Source organism: Melospiza melodia, chromosome 18, assembly GCF_035770615.1.
Source record: "Melospiza melodia melodia isolate bMelMel2 chromosome 18, bMelMel2.pri, whole genome shotgun sequence".
In the NCBI taxonomy this organism is placed as follows: Eukaryota; Metazoa; Chordata; class Aves; order Passeriformes; family Passerellidae; genus Melospiza; species Melospiza melodia.
The window spans coordinates 9392120-9417739 of record NC_086211.1 but is presented as its reverse complement, the minus strand read 5'-3'; the positions used below and the strand labels follow the sequence as shown (position 1 = coordinate 9417739).

The following is a 25620-nucleotide window of genomic DNA, read 5'->3' as shown; positions in this document are numbered from 1 at the left end:
GTTTATTTGTAACAATTGCTCTTAGCATGAACATAATTGAATTTTCTTTTCACACGTCGCTGTTGGCATTCTCCTGTGTGCTCGGTTTTGTTTTCAATTTTAATACTTTCGATTGATATTTTTGTCTCTTTTCATATACTGCTGCTTATAACTCTTGCACATATGTCTGAATCAACCACAGATGAGCTGCAAATACCAGATGTGATGACATAGGAAGCTGCATGAGAGCTCAGAGAACCCAATTCAGAGTCTGAACATGTAATTAAGATATGGTTTTAGTGCTGAAATAGAGTTGTATTTTTATGCCTTTCAACTGCCATCATACTATTATTTCTCAACATGAAGAAAGGCCTACAGGCTTTTTGAATTGTACTGGTTAAATGAGAAAAATAAGTCCCAGTGATGTAATACCTATTTTTTTGCCTAATTTATTTTTATTTTATCTGTTTCTTAACTGCTTTAATTTAAAAGGATTTTTAGTAATTTTTCTGTATTGAGTTTGATTTTTTTTTTTCCAGAATAGTTCTGGCATAAGTAGCATAAGTAGTTTCTATTAGAAAGTTCTCTTTTTCTCCTCTTTTCTCAGGAGGAAAAAAAAAAAAGGAATGAAATAGTTTCATAGCTATACTTATGTATATTGAGTTCTGGATTTTTCTTCTTTTCCTGTCTCCCTCTTTTTAGACTCTATCGCATTTGTATTGTTAAACTCTTGAGCATGGTTGCCAGAGGTTTCCAAACCAGAGATATGTGTCAAAGTTAAAGGAACTCGTGTTCCCTGGCAATTCCCAAACTTGCCCTGTCAGAAGAAAATGAGTTTCTTCAGGTTTTCCTGCAGCTTGGGCCAAGTCCAAGGCAGAGCCCTCAGTAAGGCAGCAGCATCAGTGACTGACAGGCAGCCCAGGCCAAACTGGGAACGCAGCTCCCTGCCATGACGAGTTCATAGTGGCACACCAGGCTGCAGCCACAGAGGAGCGCACAGCTCCTCTCTCCCCCGTTCCCCAGGAGCTGCAATCACATCAATTGCGGGGCAAAATGAGCAGCAGCAGGGCTGAGCTGCAGCTCTGCCTCCTCCCCTGTGGCAGGGCCCTGGCTGCTCTCCACAGCAGCACCTTCCATAGCCTGGAAAGCTTGGCAAACCTTCCCACTGCACAAACTGCCTGTTGTACTTCATTTTTCCCTGAGAATGGAAACAAATGGTAGCTCTGTGGTGATTTTTTTGTGCTGTAGTATCGTTACCACTACATATCAGATTTCTTTTTCAACTTCTCTTTTCCCCTTATTCTTCTTCAAATAAGCTGTTAGAGAAAGACTCTTGCAGAAATCAACTGTGCATTGCAAATCATATTACTGCCCTTCCTCTCTCCATGCCTCAAGCTCTTTGTTATTATAGTGTGAACGTGTAGGAATGAAGCAATGGTCTCTGTGACTTTTATGTGTGCAATTTCTTAAAAACACATTTACTGTCTTTAGAGCCCCCTTTGCAGAACCAAAATAGCAGAGAGATAATTGCTGCTATTTATATGATATTGTTAATAAGGGATTCATTCCTGTCAGTTGTCTCACTATCTTTTGTGTTCATGGGTAATCCTGAATTACATTGCACATTTGTACATATACCCATGTACAAAGCTGAAAAGTCTTAAAACATGATATCACACATTGAACACAGGTATGAAACTCTTCCTGCAAAAATATTGCCATACATTATCTGCAAAGCTAATAGTCCAGAGGGAAAAATGGGTGGAGTGTGCTAAAAGCAAGTAGTGCTCCATGTGTAGGCTCCATGGTGGGAACTGTTAAAAGCCACACTTAGATGCAATCTAGATTTGAGCTGGGATCCCACAGTGTTGCTGTTTATCTGCAGGTATTCACAGTTGTTTTCATATCTTTAGGATCAATCTCTGTGCTTAAATAATTGATGACAAAAATTTCATTGCAGGATGAAAAGTATGTTTATATTGCAAAATAAAACAGTTACAGAGAGGGATGTTTAGGAAGGGCTGCAAGTGAAAATGCTCAGCATTGTTAGGCTTTGTCATCACATGAGCTGAGTCTAGTTTTTATTGGCTCACTTTTATTGCCTGAGCATAAAATTTCACTCATGTCTTTGCATCACTTAATGTGTAAAAGAATTTCATGCAAAATTCATCAGCATTTCATAGAAATAGGTTGGAATGACCCATGTTTGATTTAGATTTACTTCTTTTCTTCTTGAGATTGCCACTGATCTCAGTGGATGGAAATAAACCTGGTTACTGTAAGCTCAGTTCCTCTGAAGGCTCTACCTTCAAGGCCAAAAGACAAGCAAAAGACAGCAAAACCCCATTCTCTAGCAGTTAGCTGGGTTTCTGGTACTCTTATTTTAGATCTCCCCATTATGTCCCATAAAAATGAGATTTTTGTTTCATTTTGATTCATTATCACATAATAAGGATTTTTAAAATCAATTAGTTTCCAGAGAGCCAACCTAATTTTCAGTGGAAGGGTGTGAGTTCTCTATGGTGCACAACTGATGGAATGTGGAGTGGTGCTTATAAGTTGAACTTCTGTGAATAATTGGTGATTTACTTTTCACTATTTTAATGTGCTGATAACAAAAAGAGGCTGTTTCTCTGTGGTAGGGAGAATAGGTGCAAAGAATATCAACATCAAGAACAAGAATTAGGATGCACAGATTTAAATTTGCTCTTTTGGCATGAAAAAGCGGTTAAGATTTAATAAATTACTATGAATATTCTTCAGCCATTACATAACCAGGGAGCTGACCAAGTTCAGAAAACCAAATTCACTAGGTATGAGTCCAGCCCACAGAACTAAAAGTTTAAACCTAAACTCAATACACCTCAAGGTCAGATTTCCTTTCTTTCCCGAGTTCAGTGTGTTGCTAAAGTCCAAGAAAGGAGCCAACATAGATGGCAGTGTCTAAGAGAATCCTGTTTTGGTGCTAAAACTGCTTCCTGTTAAAGAAGGACCATTTGCAGTTTCCTTCCTGCCATGATGTTGCTTCTGCCAAGACCAACAAATCCCCAAAATTCACAAATCTGGCTGTTTGCTAAAGGATGGAATGGGCAATGGCTGCTTGGAAGTCTGATTGCTAAGAGCACAATTCCCCATCCTCAGAAAGAATATCCTCCTGTAGATTTTACAGCAAAATGTTGTTTTTTAAAAAGCCAAAAAAGAATGTCAGCAAAGCAGATGATTTAGCTCAAGATACTGAGGCTCTGCACAAACGCCACATTTATAATTAAAATATGAGTACTTCACTGGAAGGAGAAATGAGTGTTCTGGATGACAAAACAAGAAAATATTTTGATCAAGACTCTCCAAGCATTTTGTATTTACCTATGACAGTGTGCCTGTGGGTATCAGAAGCCAATTGGGTAAATAACAGATAAAATAATTAAATTATTTAGTGGAAGCAAGAAAAGGTCTTGTAATTTCATCTGCATGCACTGGGCAGGCTGTGAAATTTGCTGGGTCTCATCAGAAGACGAGAGTGAAAGAAGTGATGCTCCACTTCCTCTGGTGGGGACGGGGGAGGCTGAGGGAAGGTGCTGGCAGGGGTTGGTGAAGCAGGGCTTGCTCCTGAGTGCTGCTTGGCTTTTCTTTTGTGCCTGAAGTGGAAGCAAGGATTAAAATATGAAAGAATTCCCTAACAAATGAACCCTCAAAAGCTTCAAAATCTCCAGCCACAGTGGGCTGAGTAAATAATAATAATAATGAAAAGATATCCAGCTTTTTGTCCCACTTTCTTGAGCCAGATCTGTAGCTCCAGTGTTGAGTTGGGCAGATCTAGTGGAGCATTATTTATCACACAGCACATACCTCTGGATATATGAAATCATTATCTGAGTCACCCTCTGGGTATTGCAAGTGATGCTTTAATCTCTGCTTCCCTGTTTTTCATGGTGTTAAATCCAGTGAGATACTCCTATGCCCCAGATGTTTTTGATCCATCTTTGTGTAACTGCTAATGGAAGTGGTAACTGAAAATTATTTTTGTCTTTGAAGAGAAAGCACAAGTCCTTTTTCAGCCTTCCAAAGAAACATGAATATTACCTCTCAGTGTAACAGTGTGGTTGGTATAGGAAAGTAAATTAATGCAAACATATTGGGTCTAGTAAATTTGTAGTTCTGCTTTTCCTACAATTGGACTTATCAAACCTGTGAATGCATGGGCAGGCATGTTGTGTGTTTCCATTTTTCCAATTACAGTGTTTCTTTCCAGGCCAGAGCACAATGAACTACAGGGAGAGTCTCATGGTAAGAGACAGATCTTGCACCAGCACAGAGTTACAGCCATTTCTATGGAAATTGAAGGTTTGAAGCCTGGGAGAAAGCAGCAACAAATTTCCCATCAGACAAGAAGATGTCTCAAAGATAACAGCCCAGAGCAAAGCTTCAGGTGATCTTCCCTTTGGATCCCTCTCTGTGTGCAGGGGACACAGGACCAGGTCAGTTTGCTCTTATGCTTCACCTTTCTGGGGAGTTGTTGCCTGGTGCCTTGGCACACTTGTGGCCACACTTGTTCTGCAGGGACCTAACCAGGAGATATTTATTCTTTGAGTGTCATATTTGCAGAGTCTCACTTTGCAGTTTTGCAACTGCAAGCAGAGCTAGCTCACAATCTAATGTTTCCTCTGGGATCAAAGAACTGTGCAGCTTCAAGAAATGCTGGGAGCTGTAGACTCAGAGATGTGATGGTGGGTCTGCTGCCAATTATATCCTCCTAGCTCCACTATATCAAATCAATTAGATCTGATTTAATCCCACAGGAGACTAACAACTCCCAGCATCAGGGAAGGCTTTCTCAGTCTGTGTTTTGAGAAGGAATTTTGTTCATTGTACGTTTATTTATTTTTTTGGCAATGTCCAGTCAGTTCCTCAAATGTTTGTGTGTGTGTGAGAGAGAGAAGGGAAGAAGAAAATTCATGAAAGAAACAGAAAATCAAATGTAGAAACATTTGTATTCTCAGTTTTTACTTGCATGTTTGTGCACCTCTCTAGCAGCTGAGTGATCATTTTCCCAGTCCTCTGGGGATTTAGAAGTTGGGTTTGGAGTATGTTTTCATTTCTGCAAGAAGGTCTAAAGATATTAAATAACTTTGCACTCCCTGAAATTCAGGAAAGAAAATTAACTGTTACTGCGCCAGACTTGCAGAAGAGTGTGACTGGATAAATAACTAATAACTCAGGATAATGAGGCCTGTTTGAGCTCTAGGAAACTCTTATGCAACAGGATGGACTACAGCTCTTGCAGCTTAGCTGAGTGGATTTTGAAGTTGGATTGTTCATACTTTCCAAATGAATGTCCAAATGATGGGCATAAAAATTTGTGATGAGCTACCTTTGTATGTCCTGGGACTTGAATTTCATGAAGGTGTTCAACTACAAGATCTCCATCCACTTGTAGCTTCAGGCATGTCAGTATTGCTTAAGTGAGCAATAACCATTTAAGCATGGAGTAAAAACATGGTTGATGAACCAGAAATAAGAATAATTTATGCAGAAAAACCTCTTTCTGCACTTTTCACATAAATAATCAAATACTGCAACAGCACTGAAGAAAACCAGGATCATGTTTTCTCAGGTGACCAAAAAATTGAAATTTCCAAACACTGGGTGTTTAGGAAAAAAATTCAATGACCACTTCTGCTGGGACTGGTCTTGGAGATTGTTAACCCTTTTCCTTCAGACAGTCTCTCACATTCTGAGGTGGGAAAAATTTGTCACTGTTTAAAAGAGATTCTGTGGCTTGAAAATGGAAAGGTAATGGATGAACAGAGTGCACCTAACAGTAAGTCAGAGCAGTCAGCCAGGTGGGCTGGAGATGCTAGGAGGTAAATTTCTTATCTATTTGTTCAGGAAATGGGTGTTCTCTGCCTCATTTCCAAGTGGTCCTCTGCCTCTGCTGGTTATTCCCTGGTGCTGTGTGTGCCAAGGTAGAAGGAAAATAAAATTCTAGTGCAGTGAGGAAAACAGTAAGCACATCTCAACTCACCAGTACATTACTGTACTCCAGGCACTCATCTGAGAATACAAAATAGGCACAGAATGTCCTCACATCATTCAGGGATGTAAATGCCAGCAGGCAGGAAGGGGAAAGGTGAATTTGGTCAACAACCACGGTCAGTACTTAAGGAATTCTGGAGGCTGCAGCAAATAAAGGAATTCCTAACAAGAAACGAGGAAGACATCCTCTTCCAGAGAGTGTAAAAGTGTTTGGTTGTGCATTTTGTGCTCATTCAAGTAAAAATATTTAGGTTTTTTAAGCTAAAGGCATCCATAGCAGCCTTTTTAACTTTGTCCTCCTCTGTGGTGTTGAATCAGACACTGCAATGCACACATTGCATGAGCAGTCCAATGTCCAGCCACACTCTGCTAAGCTCTATCACCTGGAGTATGAAGTGTAGCTTTAAAATTGTTCCTGGGCATCAGCTTGCTCTCACTACCAAGGTGTGGTCATTCTTACCCACAATGCAAACTGATAGCAAGGGCTCTCTTGTCTCTTGTTTTCACAAGCACTTGAATCTTTACTGAAGTTAATGGAGAACCTGAACATGATCAAAACAGAGATTAATGTGACTTGTTACTTTTCCATAAACTGAATTTTCATAGCAGACAATCATTGAGGAATGAGTAGCTCAGTTCTAAAATAAGCTAAATTTTTAGGACATCTGTAGTTCAGAAGAAAGCTGCTGTGTAGAAATTAATTTAATACTGCCTCTGGTAAAGCTTCACTTTTTCAGTTATCTAAACTTCTTACCACTTATGGCCACATTCTGATGAGGGATATTAATGTGCTATAGCTACAGTTGCTACAAAACATTAGAAATGCTTCTTCCTCCAGTCCCTTATTAAAAAAAAGGGTTAAGCATAGTGGACTACACCCAAACAATGAGATTGTGCAGAGTAAGGGGCACTTAAGTAAATATGGTTTGCCTCAAATGCATGGAGAAATATAGAACACATCCCTTACTAAGTTTCTCTTGAGGCAAATGAATGCACCCTCAATCCACGATCAATGAATGCAAAAGGGAATGGATTACACACACTCATTAACCTGCTCTGGGGATCCATAAATACAGGTCTGAATGGTGGCAGGCAAAAAATGCCTTGCCCTGTGACTCGAGGTCAGAGTGAGCTCAGTCTATGTCTGGTTGCTCAAAAGATGATGTCAGGTTAGATTTGCACTGGTGGGCTTGATGTTGGCCAGCTCCCTTTCCCTTCAGAGCTCTCTGAAAGCCAACACGAACTCAGCAGTCTGGAAAGCTGGATGTCAGCGTGCTCACAGACCTAGGCCTGGCTGGCATCAGGGAAAAGCCTCTGTGTGACCTTGGGATGTACTCAGGAGGTACTCTTGGGAGGAATCAGGGCCTTGAGAGTCTGAAAGTGGTTGATAACCCAGTGTATTTAGTTCTTGCTCCATAAGTCCAGACACAAGGTGTGAATGTACAACAGTTTCAAAACCTCTCTTGTTTTCTGCTGAGAAGTCTGGATCACAATGCAGCACTTTTGTACTTGTGAAAATTCACCTGCATCTAAAACTTAGCAAAAAAGATAGAAGGGAGGGAAAGAATATGGGAAAAGCATGGAAAGATGGTGCAATCCCCCTGGAAGAAAATGTCCCTGAAATTATGTTTAATTTAGTTTAGGATTCTAAGAGGCATTATACAACTTCTGGAGCTGAAGTGCACAATCTTTCAAGGTTGATTTAACTGTATGGTTATAATCTAGCTGCTTTAAAAACTTGTACTCAGACACACAAGAAATATATAAGTTCTGATTTCATAAATTTTTTAAAAGGTACATTCAGTGGCTCTTGGGCAGATGAGAGAAGTTTCTTAGAGTGTTTCATCTCTCATTTTGTTATGCTTAAATACCTTTCAGCTTTGATGACTGGCTTGACCTAAATTGACATCTGAAAAAGAAGCTCAATATCAGTGCATAAATCTGTGATAATCACCACATCATTACACAGTAGCACCTTTTGAAGAAGGAATTGTGAAGCTGCTTGGTATTCAAAACCCAGCAGAAAGCTATTAACCCTTGTTTTTATAAACAGATTTAAAACACTACTTGTAAGATATAAAACCAACAAGCTAAAGTAAAACTGAGCTATTTGAGATGGGATTTTGATGTACATTTTGTTAGAGGTCTGGTATCCTGAAGTGCAGATAAAGGAATGTAAGTTTGTGATGAAAAATTTTTTCTGGCATGGTGAAGACTTGATTCTTAAATCAGAAAGCCCTGAGCTGTTCTGCTCTTTTTCTAGATAGGTATCTCTGTCAGGAAATAGGGAGAGTAGCATTGCTCTGAATTTATGGGGAAATGATGTTAACATCCATATGTGAAAGGTAACCAAGGGCTCTTGGGAAAAGACACCCCAGTTCCTAATGTATTATTGTCTGGAAGGGGTTTTCTGTCATTGCAGGGTGTGTAGCAAGTATTTAAAGCCCCTGGAAATTATTATAAACTTAGACATTCAAGATGAAATGTATTTTAAATTTTTTACTCGTTATTGTCCTTTACTATCCCCCCAACTGTTTCTTTGAGGGCGTTCTCTCATTTATTTAAAATAACATTAATCAGGCACAGAAATAAGCCAGTGCTAGGGTCTTTATTAGGAATTTTATCATGCACTAATTGTTTGAAATCACAAGATCTCAGAACATTCCTCCAGTGATCTACTAATGTGCATCTTGCAGTGAATGTGGAACCTCTTACTTCAGAACTGTGTGAGTTCCTTCTCTTTTTGGGCAGGTGTCTAAGTTTTTCTCTCTCATTTGTGTAGAAAGCTGTGAGAAATGCACCTCACAATGCATATATAGGCATATTATAGGATATCTCAGGTTGGAAGGGACCCACAGGGACCATCAAGTCCAACTCCCTATTCATCACAGGTTTGAGACATGAAGAACTTGAGCTGAACCATTTTTGTACATCACAGGTGAAAGCTGCTGGGAAATGTCTTGCAGGGGCATGGGGTGGTTTTGTGTGCATGTATGAGCTCCCATCATACCATCACCATTGTTTTCTTATCCCTAAATTGCAGTCCTTGTCTTAATTTTCATTGCATTTCCAAGTAACATGATATCCCACATTCAAGTGGACCATGATCTAGTCCAGATGAGGCAGAGCTTGTTTCCAGCTTGCAGGCAGCGAGTGCCAGGAGCTGAGCTAGAGCAGAACCCCCGCCGCTCACTCACCGACTGCCTTCAGAGACGCGTACTTGTTCAGCTCCTTGCCTGGGGGCTGCTGCTCGTATGGGTTTGTGATCTGGCCCAGGCTGGGATATGAATGTTGATGTGCCATCTGAGGAAGGAGGGGAGATGTTGGCATGACATTATTCATCTGTGGTGGATCTGTATTAAAGAAAATTAACAAGCATTAAGTAAAGAGTGAATTAGACTTAAGGTTTTCAACGTCATTATTGAGGACGGATTAGACAGAACATGCCCTGAGATTTAATGCAACAAAACAGTGTTTATTACAAAGTGGGAGTTTGAGTACAGCAGACCTGTACTTTGAACAGTTAATGGTATGATTAAAAGCTGACAAGTAATTATGGCAACACACAATAATTTTTGTATAAGAAGGTCTTTGAACTAAAAAATAGGTTTTCAAAACAATTAAACACCGACAATACTGAATTTTCTACAGCATTAAGATACAAAGCAAAACATGGAGTTTGTTCCAAGTTAGACTGAATACAGGGCAGTAGAGTGGTTCTCTGCAGTAAAAGAGCCAGACTCATTTAAATTGGCTCAGGCTGCTGCACATTAACAGTTACACTGTTTTTAAAACCAGGAGCAGCTTTGTTCTTTGCACAGCATTATGCTGTGTTCTGTAGACAAGCATCACAGTGTAAAATGTGCTTTTTTGCCTCATGACTATCATTAGGTGATTTCTTCAAAGCACGCACTTTGTCCTTGTGTATTCTCCTCTCCCCTGATGCTGGGTATTGTAATATCATACCAAGATCATGTTTTCTGTAGCAGACATTCACAAAAACAGGAGCTAATCACTGCTTATGTAGCATTTTATGCCACCAATAACCCTATACCCTTTCTGAAATTGATTTGTTCCTTTTTAGTAGAGAATACAGCCTGTATACTTTTCTAAGGTAAAATTTATTTGTTGTTTCTAGTGTTCAGTTCCAGCCTCTAAAGCATTTGATCATAATTGTATGCTGCACTCAATTTGCAAACCTAAGTTTCAACAGATTTCAACGTGGTCAGCGTATCATTTTGCTGAGTCTTTGTCTAGGCTATGTATTTTGAGATCCTTTGAGCTGATTGGCAATTCTAGAACCTTCTCATGGCTTCTGCAATCACAGACAAGCACATTTTTCTCCTGCAATGAGACCATGGTGCTGTCCTGGTGACAATACAGCAACTTCCACAGCATCAAGCACAGCATAGAGATCATGTAGACAGAAAGCAGGTCAGTTATGGGAAAGGCAGTTTATTGTGATGGATGGATTGGAGCATCCTCCAAGTGCCCACAGGATCTGGCAGGAGCCAAATATCCCTGCACTCTGCCAGGATTTTAAGGGAATTGAGCCACCTGGCTTTCCACAGCTCATTAATAAGCAGGAGCGCTGAAGTCAGTTAACAGATTTACTGCTGAGAGAGAAAAGAAACCAAAGGTGTTTTTTAACTTCTTCCCTGTCTGTGGTGCCTGGTGCAGCCTCTGCTGGTCTTGCTGGGGCTGCCCCTGCAGAATTCTGTCCATCCCATACACCTGTGCCTAATGTGGGAGGGGACCCTGAGGTAACAGGACAAAAACTGTACCAGTGCTATCATCAAACCAAAAAACTGTACCAGTGCTATAATTCTTCTTGCTGTTACTGATTCTTAATAAGGAAGAACCAAAAATGAGAAACTTTTCTATTTCAGAATTCCCCCAAAATTATTGGAACACTTTTTGAATATTTTTTGATAGTTTACCTTGAAAGTTGGTTAAGTCAGCAATTTCACAGAAACAGTTGTTGTTTTAAGGAATTTTTATTTTGTCATAAGTAAAAATTCTCAGTTTCTGTTCCGTTCTAGTACTGGCATGTCTGAGGCAACTGAGTGACTCTTAGAGCAGGAGTTTCTGCAATCCTTTACCATTCCCATTTCATCTCTGGAGTACAGCTGAGGAGAGACTCTCAATAGAATGCTTGAACCAATGAATAGCTGCTTACTCTTTCCAAACCATCCATACCTTCCAAATATCTCTCTGGCCGCATCTGTGAGTGCACTTTGAGCAGGAGTGCCAGCACAGCTGTATTTCAGTAAAGGGCAGCACTGAAGGTACCAGCATGGGTGGGATCTTCACTGTAAAGAAGGTGTCAACTTTTTAACCCTACAGTCATTGATTTGTCTTCTGAGTAGAGCTAAATCAGTACTTCATGGACACTATTGTTATAAAGTTCCCTTGTGGCCATTATTATTCAATATGTCAAAACATCATGATTTCACTGCATTAAGAATATTATGAGCACCACACTCGCTGCTGAAATGACTTCCAACCATGGAGACTTGTAAAAACAATGTAAATAAGGCATAGCTAACTAGGACAGGTTTCTGTGTGTGTTTCTTACTTAGACATATCAGTTTTATTCAGTCATCTCTCTAAGCACAGTGGAGAAAGCTACCCCAGGAATGTGCTGGGGAAGATGACCAAGGTGAACTTGTGCTTTGTCCGGGTGTTCAGTGACAGACTCTGCTGCTTCTCGGTTGCTGGGTTACTGATGGTGCTGTCATTTTCTCCCCTGAGTGTTTACAAAGATGCAAAGAAATGTGTTTTCAATTTCTAGATCTTCTTTGACTTCTGTCTTGTTAAAAGTCCAGAACTCTTCTAAATTAAGAATTTCAAGCTAATTAAACGCAGTCATTCTCACACTGCCACACTGGCTAACGCAGTGCCCCTCACACACAGCCAGATGCTTACACAAGACTAAGTCATCATAGAAGACACAGCTCCAATTACTCATGCAATTGGCCATTTATACAAAGTGAATTAAGCAAAAGGCCACCTCTGGCAAAGTGCATTTAGCCATATTGAAGAATGATTCCTGTTTATAAAGAGGCTCCCATTGGAATGAACTCTTAGAGCCTACAAGAGAAATCTCAGCTTGATTTATACATCTGTCTAAATCTGAATCAAATTAAATTTTAGTCTAACTGGCCATTGCTGCTGAATGTTGCACGTGTTCACAAGCTCACTGAAGTGTGATCTGATTCCTTACCTTTGGTTTTCTAGAAATAAGTGAGCCAACAGGACACTTGTGTCATTTTGTCCCCATGTAGTTAACATGACAATGTGGGTAAGTTCACCTGTATTTGGATGCTACTCAGGAAATGCTCATAACTGAAGCAGCAGTGGTGCAATGTAAATTCTGCAGCAGTCTGGGCTGTGGGCAGTGCCAGTCTAACCACTGCAGGAGCCCAGTAAGCTGTGAGCAACTGGGAGGTTTTGAGCAGCTCCACATTCATAACTAAAAAATGGATTGGCCTTGGTAGTATCATACTTAACACTCCTTCAGTCTCAGCAATACAGAATTGGGAATCTCAGGAAATAAGACATTTATCTAAAACTAATTCACAGATGCAAAATCTGATTTAATTTTTTTCCCAATTTGAAGTTGGAAAAAGTAGTAATTGTTACATTTCATATTTTGTGATACAAGGGATTGGTTTCAGTTGGAAGAAAGTTTAACCAGAAAAATCCCTACCAGCTTTACCAGTGACCCCTTGTGCCAAGTGAAATTCTTTATACTTGTAAAGCAAATATTCTGTGATTGGTATTTGCAAATAGCTGCTTCACTCAATGGGGTCAACTTTAACCCTAGAGCTGTGGCTGTGCTCACAGATTATTTTTGGCAATGTGACACTGGTATTGTCCACCACAGTATTCCATACTACCCAGCTGCATTGTGCCCCTGCCAAGTTATGTATTTATTTTTAAAAAGCAGAGAGTATGAACATCACGAAGACTCAAAAAACTGTTTGTGCCACAGCTTCTAGCATGAATAATCAGACCTGATTAGCAATGGTGATGTTGTAAAAAACCTGCAATATTCCAAACCTATCTTATTTTCTGCTGAAGCGAGGAAATGCAATGCCAGCCTGCTCCCTAACCTTCTGAAACTTTGAGGGGTCATTGTGGATGAAGTGTTTGTGGTTTGCTCTGTTTTCCTGCTACCAGCCCAAAATGAAGAGTTTGAAATATGCTGGAGCTCACCACACACAAGTTAGATGTCTGATGGGCAGAAAATGAGACAGGAAACAAAGGAAAAATTTATTTATTTTTTTTTATGCTTGCGTGTTTTTGACTGTAATTTCCTTAAGACCTCTAGGTATAGAAAAGCTGCTGGGGGACACATGGATAAGAAAATAACTGGAAGGAAGCTGCACCAAAACCAGCTTATATCTAGAGAAAGTGAGGTTTATATCCCAGACACCAACAGTGAGCCTTTGGAAATGTCTGAGGCACTGGTTTCTGGTCCCCCCAGTAGCTGACAAATATTGATCATTACCTTATCTCTTTACTACCTCGACCTATAGCTCAGCAACTGAAGATATTACAGTTAACTGTTTACTGCATTTTTTAAGTGAAAATGCTTTCTGGCACCCCTCTCTGATTGTGAACTTTGGAGTTAGTTTAGTGTGAATCTCATGGCACTAATGTTGTTGGTCACTAATTATTCTGCCCTCTGTCCAACTAAGATGGTGTTATATCTGATTTATGCACTTCATTCAAGAACCAAGCAATGGGCATGTCAGCAAGTATTAAATACAAATAAGAGCTCAACATAAATCATAGTTCCATGTATGAATGGGGCAAAAGCCCCAGAGCTGAGTGGTTTGGTTTCTGCATTTTCACTGTGCCTTCACCTGGTTTGATCGATCTTGTCAAGAAGCTGCCAGAGCTGTGGGAGACTCAGGGTCAGAGAAGGGCTGTGAGGAGGCTGCAGCAATAACGAGCTTGTTCACTGCTTCAGAGCCAGGAGCCTGCCATGGGCATCCCTTGAGCTCAGCCACTTCCCTCCTCCTCCTCAGCCTCAGGAGAGCAGAACCTGCTCTGCAGACTGGCCTGGGAGTCATTCCTTTCTGTACAATGGAGTCAATGATTCAGTGCTTGAGGACAGGGAAAATGAGCAAACTCCATAGGCACAGAATGGAATCTATTAGGAAATGAGTGGTTACAGGCATCAGGAAAAGCACAAATGAGAAAGGCAATGCAGTAACAAAACAGGAGAGGGTGGGGGGAGGCCAGGAAAGCAGAATGAGATTTTGCTATAAAAGCCACCTGCAGACACACATACAAAAGAAATGAGAACAAGACAGACAAAAGAAGTCTGGGAAGTCAAAGGGGAAAAAAGAGAAAAATCAGAGCAAAATATAATAATAGATGAGCATTTTCAGATACTCAGGAGAAAAAGATATGCCCTGAACTAACTAAAATTGAAAATAACAGCTATGAAAACAGGAGAGAGCTGAGTGATTAGAGAATATCAGTATAAAATTGCTCCCCTCCCATCCATAACGACAATGACATGAGAAGCATATTTGCCTCTTTGTTCTTGAGTCTAATATACTTAATCACAAGACCAGCTCATCCAGCACTGCAGATCCATACTCGTGTTCCTACAGGCTTCACCAAGAGAAGGTGCAGGTGCTGGTTCTGAAAAATCCCACATGTGATGAAGACTGTAGGATCTCAACAATGTGACTATGGCTGTAAAGTAATTCCTTTCTGTTTCTCCCTTTATAATAAGACTGTTGTCCATTCAGAGCTCACTGTTGGACTGGCATTCCAACCTTTGCCCTATTTGCTCTTTCCTCTCTGTAGGTTGTCCCTCTGCAATTGAACTTACCCTTCACAGAGGTTTTGTGTTTGTGCATTTTCTTACACCTTTATAACTTTAGAATTTTGTGTCTTTATAGATATTGTGATGCCACTGTCATTGTCTTTATTTACATTCTTTACCCCTTCCTTCAGATTTGCATTAAATCTTGTATTATTAAGGATATCCCTATTCACACCCAGCCCATACAAAGGTTTGTTCTGCAGAGGGTGGTGCACCAAAACCAGGGTGCCATGTCCATGAGACAGTGCCCTGTTAGTGCACATACTGACACCCTGAGGTGTGTGGCAGCCACTCTGCCCACACTAAATATGTGACAGGAGGCTGTAGGAGCCTCAGGGGGCTGATATGCAGAACAGTCTCTGAGAGGTGTGTGCTTATCCCATTCTCTAGGGGTTATTCCCAGTGAGGAACAGGTTATGCCCAAAAACTTATAAAGTTGAATAATTTTGTTTTTATTAGCTGTGACAAATATCCATGGCCTTATTCACTACATAGTTGAAAAATGGCATTTCTGGTCTTAACAATTTAATGGCATTCTGCTGCAACATTTTCCAGAGTCTAGCACAAGTTCTAATCTGAAAAGTATTCCTTTCTTCTAATCTTAATTTCTCTGCCTTGCAATTTAACTGATTTTGTATTTTTGCAAGAATAAATGCTTGCAATCCAACTTCTTTATCATTCATTATTTTAAATGCTTTTTTACCACTTTTCAAATATTTCTCTTCTCTGAAATAATAATTTCACTACTTTCAATCTTTTCAATCTTTGATCATTACTGCTGCCTTTTTTCAACACTGGTGGCCTTGTAATGAGGTTCTACCCTCAGTAATCCATAGAGCTGTGTTGTCCTATATATATTGTCCTGTATATAATGCTGTTGTAAGTCATCTCTATATATTTTTGTCCCTTAAGACCTGTAGACTTTTTTTGTTTTTCTCATCAGTGATGCACAAGTCATGTGAGTAGTTGTCTTGTCCCTAAATGTGATAGCTCTGAGACAATACATATTTTTCATGGCAATTTATGCTAGTCAGTGATCTGTTCTGTCTCTGCACCATATCACAAAAACATTCTTGTAACACAGACAACCTACCCATCTAATCACAATCATAGAAAAGATCTGAGATGATTGGGATGGCATTTCATTCAGCAAAAAAAGATGTTTCTGTTAATGAAAGTGACAGTCTACAGTATAAATGCATGTCACCAAACACTGACTGATGCATCTTTCTGTCCTAGCAAGTCACTGCAGCACTCAGTCCCATCGTGCTGGGATTCTCTGTGGTGCCACTGAATGCAGGAGTCTCCCAGCACACTGAGCTCTGATGTTTTATATTCACTGCCTGCACACTGAACCCCTCACCCTGCGGCTGTGTCCATGGCAGAGGTTGTGTGGTCCCTCACACTCAGGGATCTCTGAGGACAGGCTGTCCTGCCCCCAGGAGCTGCAGTTCCACTGTCAGAGCAGAGGCTCCCTGTGGCCCGTGGTGCTGGGCTGTGCAGCAGAGCCCAGGCAGGTGAGGGACACCCAGCCCTGCACCAAGGGAGGGACAGCAGGGCAGCTCTGGGCACCTTGATCTCCTCTGAGACACCACGAACGAGGTTACTGTAGGTGCAGTCCTCATGAGGAAGAATTGTGGTAGGGAGATGCATGGGCTGATGTTCAGAGACAATGCCTTACATCTGGACATGGGAAAGAAGGTTGAGGAGCCAGGTCATAACATCCATGATGCTCTGCCTTTGGTGCTTATCTTAGCAGGAGCTGATTTTCCTCTGGCAGGAGATGAACTGCAGAGATCTATCAGTGAGCTGTGTAGTGACAGTGCTGCTGTTGCTCAAACAATGCCCTGTGTCTGTTTCTAAATGGCAAAATTCCCAAGTTTCCTTCCACTGCTGTGGAATTCTCTGCTGCTGTCAGATGAAGGCACTCACACCACACTCAAAACCAGATGGACTCTTCATTTGAACTACTTTTATCTGAAGTGAAGATGAGGACAGCACTAATTTTACAATATAAATCCTCCCGCCTCCACTCCTTTAATTTTCTATCTACATCCTTCAGAAACTTACCTATGTGAAAGTCAGAGATTGTATTTCTTTTAATAATGATATAAGGGGTGGGTGAATGGGTGGGAGTGGAGTTGAAACATAAAAGAAGAAAAATCAGTAGCAGTGTGACCAAAGAGATGTGAGGCTCCACTGCTGTGTCCAGCCAGGGAAGAACACTCAGTGTTCCTGTAAATGGGCTTTTTCCTTACTAAATGTGCTGCAATCACTTTATGTTCCAATCTATGGGAGTTACAGATATATAAGTATATGTAAGAATCTTATGTCTGTGGGCTCTTCTGAACTCTTTGTGACAGGTTGCAAATGGGGAAAGGGGTAACTGCATCTTTGTGTATCAGTTAAAATCAAGACCTGTAGACTGAAGCTTCTTTGGATGAAGTCTGTGGCACCGTGAGGTGCTGAATTCTCTGTGGTCACAGGGATTTAGGAGATGGGGCCTTCATCATGTTTCAGGTTTGGGCTCCTCGTTTCTGGTTAGGCTCCAAGTGTGTAGGAGCAGAGTTCTGTGAAATCAGTTGGCTGTTTTACTGCCATCCGAGGAGGGTGGGAGTGGAATATCACTGGCCTTGTGACTAAACTGGCTGGAAGCCTCTCTCTTCTGCTTTTCATTTCCCCTGGGCTCCATACTGTACCATCACACTCACATCCTTGTAATATTTTCTGGGCTCTTGCTTTACAAAAGAGCTGCAGTCTGAGGTTGGTTTTCCATGTAGACTTTTATTATGTGGCAGCGGATCTCCTTTTATGAAGGTTATTTTTATGTCCTCTGGAGGTTTGCTTTTCCATCATAATTACTCACAACCTGACAGACTTATAATCCTCTGATAGGATTTGTGACATTGTAATCTTCTCTACCACTACCCATTGTGGCTTCACAAACAGAGGATTATAACCTCTAAGGAGGCAATAAGCAGATGAACTCTGGAGATATCAGGACCCTGCTTCCATATCAATTTCCAGTGCTTGAGTTGTGGGAGGGCAGGGAGCAGTGCTGTGTTCTCACTCCTGCCCACGTTTCTGGTTTTCTTCATCTTTTGCCTCAAGTAGCACAGTTGAGAAATTAATTAAACCCACCAGTTATACATACTTTGAGCACTGCAAATATCCTTAGCGATGCAAATTAAGAAAAGATAAATTCAGCAAATTTGACTTACACAACAGAATTTTTTTATTGCCCAGAAGAATGTTCTTTATACTTTCCCAGTTGTTTTACAAATCAAACACTCGTGTACCTTTCCCCAGAAATAAAGAGTCTGCTAAGATGTACCAGCCAGCTTAGATCTGTTGTTTTGACTGCTTTGTCTTTCAATGAAATTACTTTATTTCCAGCAATTAATATACTTTACACAGGGGCAATGTGCCTGTCATTATAATGCTATTCTAAATATTTGTATGCCTTATTTATTGTTTTCTTTAACTGTAATGGTTTGAATACATTAAAAATTTCCTTCCTTCAGGCATCCTATTAATTTGTCTATTACCTATCCATATACCATGTAGTAACAGTAGGAAAAGACCAGACAGGATAAAATTCTAGAAGCCAACCTTGTGCCTTTGTTATTCACTGTTCTGTCTAAGCAGTAAGTTAGCAGTCCCTTGCCTGTAGCTTTTGGGTAAGAAATTCCCTGCAGGATTCTCACATCATTCAAGGGCAGAAGCAATTAAGAGTAAGTTTTAAGGAAGAGTTAAAATAGGGAGAAAGTTGCTCATTGTTATTTCCATTCCAGCTGGCAAAGGTGGAGGGCAATTTCTGTAGTGAATTATCTGGTTAATGGGACACTTAAGAAATATTTTGCTTCAATATTTATCTCACCTGAAGCACATCCCAGTGGCATCTTCTGTCCTGACATACCTGGCCCAGCAATGGAGATGAGTGTACTTTTTACTTGCTGCCATAATCTAATTTATTTTTTTAGAGTCTCTTTAAAGAGGAAATTCTATCAGGGACTACAGTGCACCTGTAACACCCAGGTATGGCTCTCTCCATTCTCAACCCCCATGTGCAGGCTTGTTAATGTCAGGTTCTGAGTCTCTTAATCAATCAAAAGCTCAGAGAAAAAAGACAGAAGGTCAGGGAAGAGCTAGAGTTCTGTTCCCAGATAAACAGTCAGAATTTGTTATCTCTTAAAACAGCAGAGAACAAAATTTATTGCTTATGAAGTAGGTTGCATGTTCTCCTGTTGCACAGACTCCCTGGAAATTCAAATGACTGGCTTTTCAAAGGATCATGACTATTCCTTGTGCTGCAGCACTTTATGTATTTTGAAGTCTCAGCACCACAGAATGAGTGTTTTAATTTTTCTCACATAGAATGATTAGAGGTTTCAGAATTCCAGCCTTTCTGAATACATCTTTCTTAAGGTTTGGCATTTCATGTCTTCTCAAACGTCTCGTATCTTGCAGGATGTCTACTTAATTATGCCCTCTAATATACAATTTCTTCTCTGGCATCAGCAGAGTTTTGTTGATCCATTTTTGCCTTCAATCCCCTAAAGCCCAAAAATCCTTTTATGTCAGACTGCTCTTCACAATAATTTTTCTTAAACACATTTAATAGGAAAGCACCTTGTTTTTTGTTGAGATTTATAAAGTTAGAGAGTTTTGAAAAAATAGAAACACTGCATGTTTCAGCTTTTTACAATCTTTTGAATTCCAATGCTGTCCTTCAAAATCTTTGAAACACCTTCCAGCTTGATGGTGTTCACAGATTTAATAAGTATATGTACACTGTCCCATTGTCCTTCTCATTACTGAAAATATTGGAGACAGAATAAATTACTGCAGAACTCCATTCACTGCATCCCTCCACTAAAAAATAGAATCATTTAGAATTATTTTCTGAAAACAGTTTTCAGACAATTTTGCACCAATCTTTTAGAAAAAGCTTCTGAAAGCCTATTAAAAGTCAGGATTTTTTTATATCTACAGCATTCCCCCATCCATAGGGCCTGAAAGGGAATTGATCAGGTTAAGCTCCATTTATTCCGGAGAAATCTGCATTTGTGGTTATTCATGACCAAGTTCATTTCTATTCCTTTTTCCCTTGCTTTTCCTTGTCCCTTAATTCATTAATTAAATGAATACTAAATTGTTTTAATTGTGTTCTGTCCTAAGGCTTGACAGCACACCTTGTTTTTGAGTGTTTTACAGAATTTCATCCACTGGATGAATGCTCAAAGATAATGACACATGGTAGGCCCAAGGCCTTTTTCCCAGTGTGCAGATGAATCCTTCTGGGCCATCAAATAGAAATGGAATATAATTTTTCCAACAACACCTCAAACCTGCCCCTCATTTCCCTCAGGTGTGATCCCTCCTCTGTTTTCTGATGTTGATTTTTGTTAGTTTCTTGAAATTGTTGTTTTGGGGTTTTTTTAGTGAATAGTGATGTCCTGCCTTCCAAAAGGGACAATTTGATTATTTGAATCTTTAGATGTTAACTTCTAAAAACTAAAAATACATAATTTTTTTAAAGTAGTATTTTGGTAGTGTTAACCTATATATGGTTGTCTTTTAATCAATGCCAAGCCTTATCTAAGCAGGCATTTATACAAGCCACAGTAATTTGGATTGGCCCTTTATGTAGAATAATATCCTAACATTTAGCTGCTTAGTTATGGTGTGTTCGACATTGTTATTGCAATGATTTCTAGAGTTGAATTACTTTCTATTTACATAATGTTGTTTTATTCAAATATATGCACAAGAGTTTCAGGGGAAAATAATTAGGCGAGACAGCATCACACAAATAACTCTTTTTGAGAAGGAAAATGAAGTCTTTGGTGGGGGAGTCTCTCTGAGACTTAGCCCATCTCATTTGTTTTTGGCCACTGAGGTGAATCTTCAGATCCAGCACTGCAAGCAGAGCAGAGTGGGTCCGTGCTGTGTGGGTAAATTCAGAGCTGATCTGTGCCCATCTCCTCTTTTAAAGTGAATGCCGTGCAGCCCCGTGGCCGTGGTTATCAGGGCCCCTTGTGGAGTGTCTGACTCACACCTGGTGTTCCCAGAGCCCCAGCCCTGGCAGGGCAGGAGGCTCCTGCTCAGCCCAGAGCTGCTGCTGGGAGCCCAGCACACACCCCTTCCCTGCTCTGACACTCATTTACTCACAGCTGTGTCCTGGTGCAGGCACTGATGACATTTCAGCAAGAGGTAAAATAACTGTTTCATGCTTAGGCACTAGAGACAAGCAGTAATATAAAACGAAGAAATAGATTTTATAATACACTTTCCTTTTTGCATCTAAAATAGCGGATTTCAGAACTTGCCCTGAAGAACAAGAGACAAATATCTTTCCATATTCCCCCTTGGAATTACCACCCAGGCATTTACTAGGGTAGAGAACTCACTTTATATTTTTATTTGAGTTTGTATTGCATTTTGGGGGGGGAAATTAATATAACATTAAAAGCTACAATTTAATTTTAATATTACAAATAATCTTAGGAATCGTTCCAAAGTGTGACTTCAGTCTTCAGATTATTTGATTAATATTTTTCTCTATTGACATTAATATTTTCTCTATTGATGATGTACATCTCCTTTTGAAGGAAGTGCCAAGTAGATAGGAGACTGGAGGAAAAGGAAGACAGAAAATCTTTCTGTAATTAGGACATAGGCAATCTTGTATCAACAGGAACTTTCTATTCCTCTTTAACATTTCAATAATGATCCCATTTTATTTTGAACCTTCAGACTTAAAAGACAACTGTGAGAGCTGCTGCCTCTCCCCCTGTGTTATTTTAGGAACCTCTTATGTGTAATTTCTGTGATCAATAACGTCCCTGCACATACCCTGACGTGCAGCATAGAGATGGCCTAGTTCTATTTTTGCATTTTAATGGCCTTTTGCAGAGTGACACCTCTACTCTTAAAGAACAATGATGAATATATGTCTCAATAAGTGAGAAAATCTTGCTGCTTTGGAGAAGCAAATTTCAGTGGCTTTTAAAAGTCTTCCCTCACCTGAACACACACTGAGCCCCTCTACCCAATTGCAATCTTTTTGCCAAAATGCAAATGTTTTCTTCTAAGCAGTCTTTACTGAAAAGCATTATCAAAATAACTGCAGCAGGCCAGGCACAGGTCCCTGTTCCTCTGGGAATGAGGTTTAAAGGGCTGCATGATCATGGGCACATTGCACAGGCAGGAATAACACTGAGCTGACAGGAGGAGAAGGCTGGAAACGCCTTCACCGTCCAGTGATGGTCTCAGGATGGATTAGTCCTGCTAGGCTGGGCAGGGGAGCCTGTGGCACTGCCCTGCTGTGGGTGAGAGGTGCCCCAGTGTCCCTGGGGTGTGCCAGGGGCTCTGCAGTCAGCAGAGCTGCCCACGCTGCAGCCAGGACCCTCCTGCTGGGGCAGCGTCCTGCCTGTGCTCCCTCCTCGCTCATCCTGCCGTGCCACAGGGAGCCCTGGCACCCACAGCTCCTCCTGCCAGGGAATTGTCCTGTGTCAGGCTTCTCTTTGAGCCTTTTCTTTCTGTTTTATTTCTGTTCCTCACTAGCCTAAGATAGACTTTTTCCTGTGTCTTCCTCCTCCCCATGGTGTGTGCTGGGAATGACTGCTCGGCTGTGGGGCATCTTCAGCCACATTTTCTCTTGAGTTTGATTTGTCTGTGCTGTCTGTGCCCTCAAAAACATCTGCACACAGGTGTCTGTGCTGTCTGTGCCCTCAAAAACATCTGCACACAGGTGTCTGTGCTGTCTCAGGGAAGCAGCAATAGGATTCAGATCTCTAGGAAAATATCTCCAGCCTAACGTTTTGCCTTCCACTTTGGTGTATGTCTACAAGAAAGAAAGTTGCCTTCATAAACTCCTTGTTGGACAGTGTCTTTTCTTTTTTCTGGAATTAAAAAGTTATTAATACCTCAAGTCTCTCTGCTGGTAGGTTATTGCTTTTATGGCCTCTATTTTCTTATGATTCTCTTCATTCTTTTCTCTACTTCAATACAAACTCATATATTGTATAATTTGTCAGCTGAGGCAAAAGTATAAAAATGTAGATCTAGTATTTTGAAAACTATATTATTTAGTGTGAAGTTTTGATCAGTGCTCAGACTTTACTTTGCTCTTGGTGGAACTGGCACTTTTTGAGAATGGCAGAATCTGAGAAATTTAGAACATTTCTGAAGCTCTGTCTGAACGTGTTTCATGAACACCTACTTTAATGGAGTTAGGCCAATATTTATAAACTGAATTTCAGTAGTTCAGCACATCTTCAGTTGTGGTACCTCAGCGCTGCTCAATTTACAAAAGTGCTGCTGCTGAATTAAATTCACAGTACCTTTTCCCTCCTCAGCACAGTGCATTGCCTGTGTTTATTTGCATTTTCCATGACCAGTGTCCCCATCTCACACAGAAACCCTGTACCCCAATGAGCACATCTCACCCCCTCCATCTCCTTGACCTTCCTGACATGACCAACTTAATCAGTTTCTCATTCAGAGCTGTGTGTTATAACGTCACTGAGATCAACAACCCTTTTCACAAAAGCTACTGAATAGAAATGAGTTGTTAAATTAACTCTCAGTCCTTGCAAATGAATATGGGTTGCTTTTGCACTGAAGCCTTGAAGGTGTGGTGGTTGTTGTCCCATGACATTTCCCTCAGGTCTGTCTTTTATTAAGCCACAGGAATTTTATTTCTAGTCTGGAATATAACCACTCTCACTGGTGTCTGTATTCATGCAGTATTATCAACATACCAAGGACTGACTTCACTGTCTTGGGGATTTTTCTTCTTTTGTTTAGCTACAATCCAAATAATAAGCTGTTGTCTTACAGTGCTTTACTTCTCAGCAGGATAAGTTGGATGGGTTTACAGAATGTGAGGAACGTTTCAAAACTGGACCTTTTCCCTCCTGATGAATTGACACTCAAACAGAAATACCGGGTGTTGGGTTTCAATAATTTGTTACAGTGCCGCTACATCAAATTTAAGTTCCTCTAAGAACCATGATTAGCTGATACAAAATGATGAATGGGGGACTGCTAATGATGCTAATTAACAGTGCTTTTGATCCCAAGTGCATCTTGGCAGGAGAACAACACCCGGGACAGATTTTGAGTGTCTGCCCAAAGATACCTGCCTGAAGTAAAATGTGTCAGAAGTCAGGCTGAATAGGGGACAGTTTACAGCCCTTTATAATACAACCTCTTCTGCCATGTCTTTCTCCTTATTAGTTGGACTGTTGTCACCCATTGGTCCTTCACAGTGCAGTTCTTCATCCAGAAAGTAAGTACAGGCCCAGAAGGAAAAGTAAAATTGATGCTTCTATTCTTAGACATTTCTAGTTATAACCCATTACTCTGCATACATTATTTTTAATGGATTGCAGAATGCCTCTTTAGCTTTCTCAGAATGTCTTCCAAGAACAAGGCTTTGTGGACTCCTGCCAGGCACACACACATATGATTTGTATGCTGTCCTTTTCTTTTATTGTTGGGAGCAAAATTGTCTTGGCAGCAGCTTTGCTTCTCTGCCTTCAATCTTGTTTTGCTCTAGAACTCACAGAAGCCAAAGTCTCAACCTTCTGTGCCTTCGTGTCAAATACAGGCAGGTGCTTAGAGCCCTGTTTTCTGGGAACTTTCACTCATGACAGGTTAAATTACCAGTCTCTGAAAACTGAAATTCTGGGCACAACATCATCAACAGGGGCTAAGCGTGGGGTCAGGTTTTCGTCCCTGGGACTGTTACCTGCCTGAAGGGCTTTTGCTGCTGGGCAAGAACCTTCCTGCTCAGCTGACTGAAGCAATGAACTCTTTAAATGTTACATAGATTATTGGGAACACTTTTCCATGCAGTCTTGTTTTTATTTATTTATTCCTGATGTGCTAAGAATTTGCCAGGCAGAAAAAGGCACGGTCCCTGCCCTAAGGGGAGCCTGCTAGAAGCTCTGATATTTGCATGCCTGTGAACTTCCTCTGTGACCAAAGGCAATGTCCTTGTATTAATTCTGTCAGAACTATTGCTTCTCACAGCATGGTACTGTAAATAATTTCTGTTTACAATAATGGATCATTACTCAAACTTCCCACAGAAGCTCAATATGCTGTAAGTGGTTTTCCCTTTGTATTTATCATAATTTACCTCCAACGTTAATCAATGCTACCTCAGGAAAATTCTCTTTGTATTTTATATTTGCAGCCAGAAATACAGTGGTTAATAGTTTGTTTCCAGTACAATAACAGATAAATCGTGTAGCAATCATTTTGTCTTCTCTTCTATATCTTAATTATGGATTTTTAGCCCACGTTTTAATCTTTTACATGGCATGTCTATGCCCTATCCAACAATCATGTTTCACCCAGGGGTGGTTCTTGCTGATATGATCCCTTGGCTTGGTTGGTAGGGTGACCTGCCACTCTTTCTCCATCTTTCCTAGGAGCAAACAAGTAGAAGTTTAGATAAACAGCAGTCTGGACTGAGAGTGCAGTCCCTCAATTCCCAGCTCCACCACAGTGAGTTTTGTGTGCTCATGGTGAAGTCACCAAAAGACTTGTAGTGTTAACACACCAAGTGTCTTTGGAAACACTTCATATACTTCTGCCAGAAGGGATTTTTTTGCATTTTCAGTTAGAGAATTGTTATAACCCAAAAAAAAGTATTGTTTTTTTTTTTTTTTTTTTCATTTAAATTGGTCTGTACAGACTTTCTGGGAGTTTGTGTTTGCTCATTGTACTGGCCTGGCAGA

General features: G+C 40.5%; 1 protein-coding gene across 1 annotated transcript in view; it reads right to left on the bottom strand.

Annotated features, from left to right (window-relative positions):
* The window catches only part of SHISA9 (shisa family member 9), a 176777-nt gene that overhangs the window by 10526 nt on the left and 140631 nt on the right, over positions 1–25620 (bottom strand). The window contains exon 3 of the mRNA XM_063171047.1: positions 9210–9365. Coding sequence (XP_063027117.1) covers positions 9210–9365 — 156 coding nt within the window. The remainder of the gene's footprint in view (positions 1–9209; positions 9366–25620) is intronic.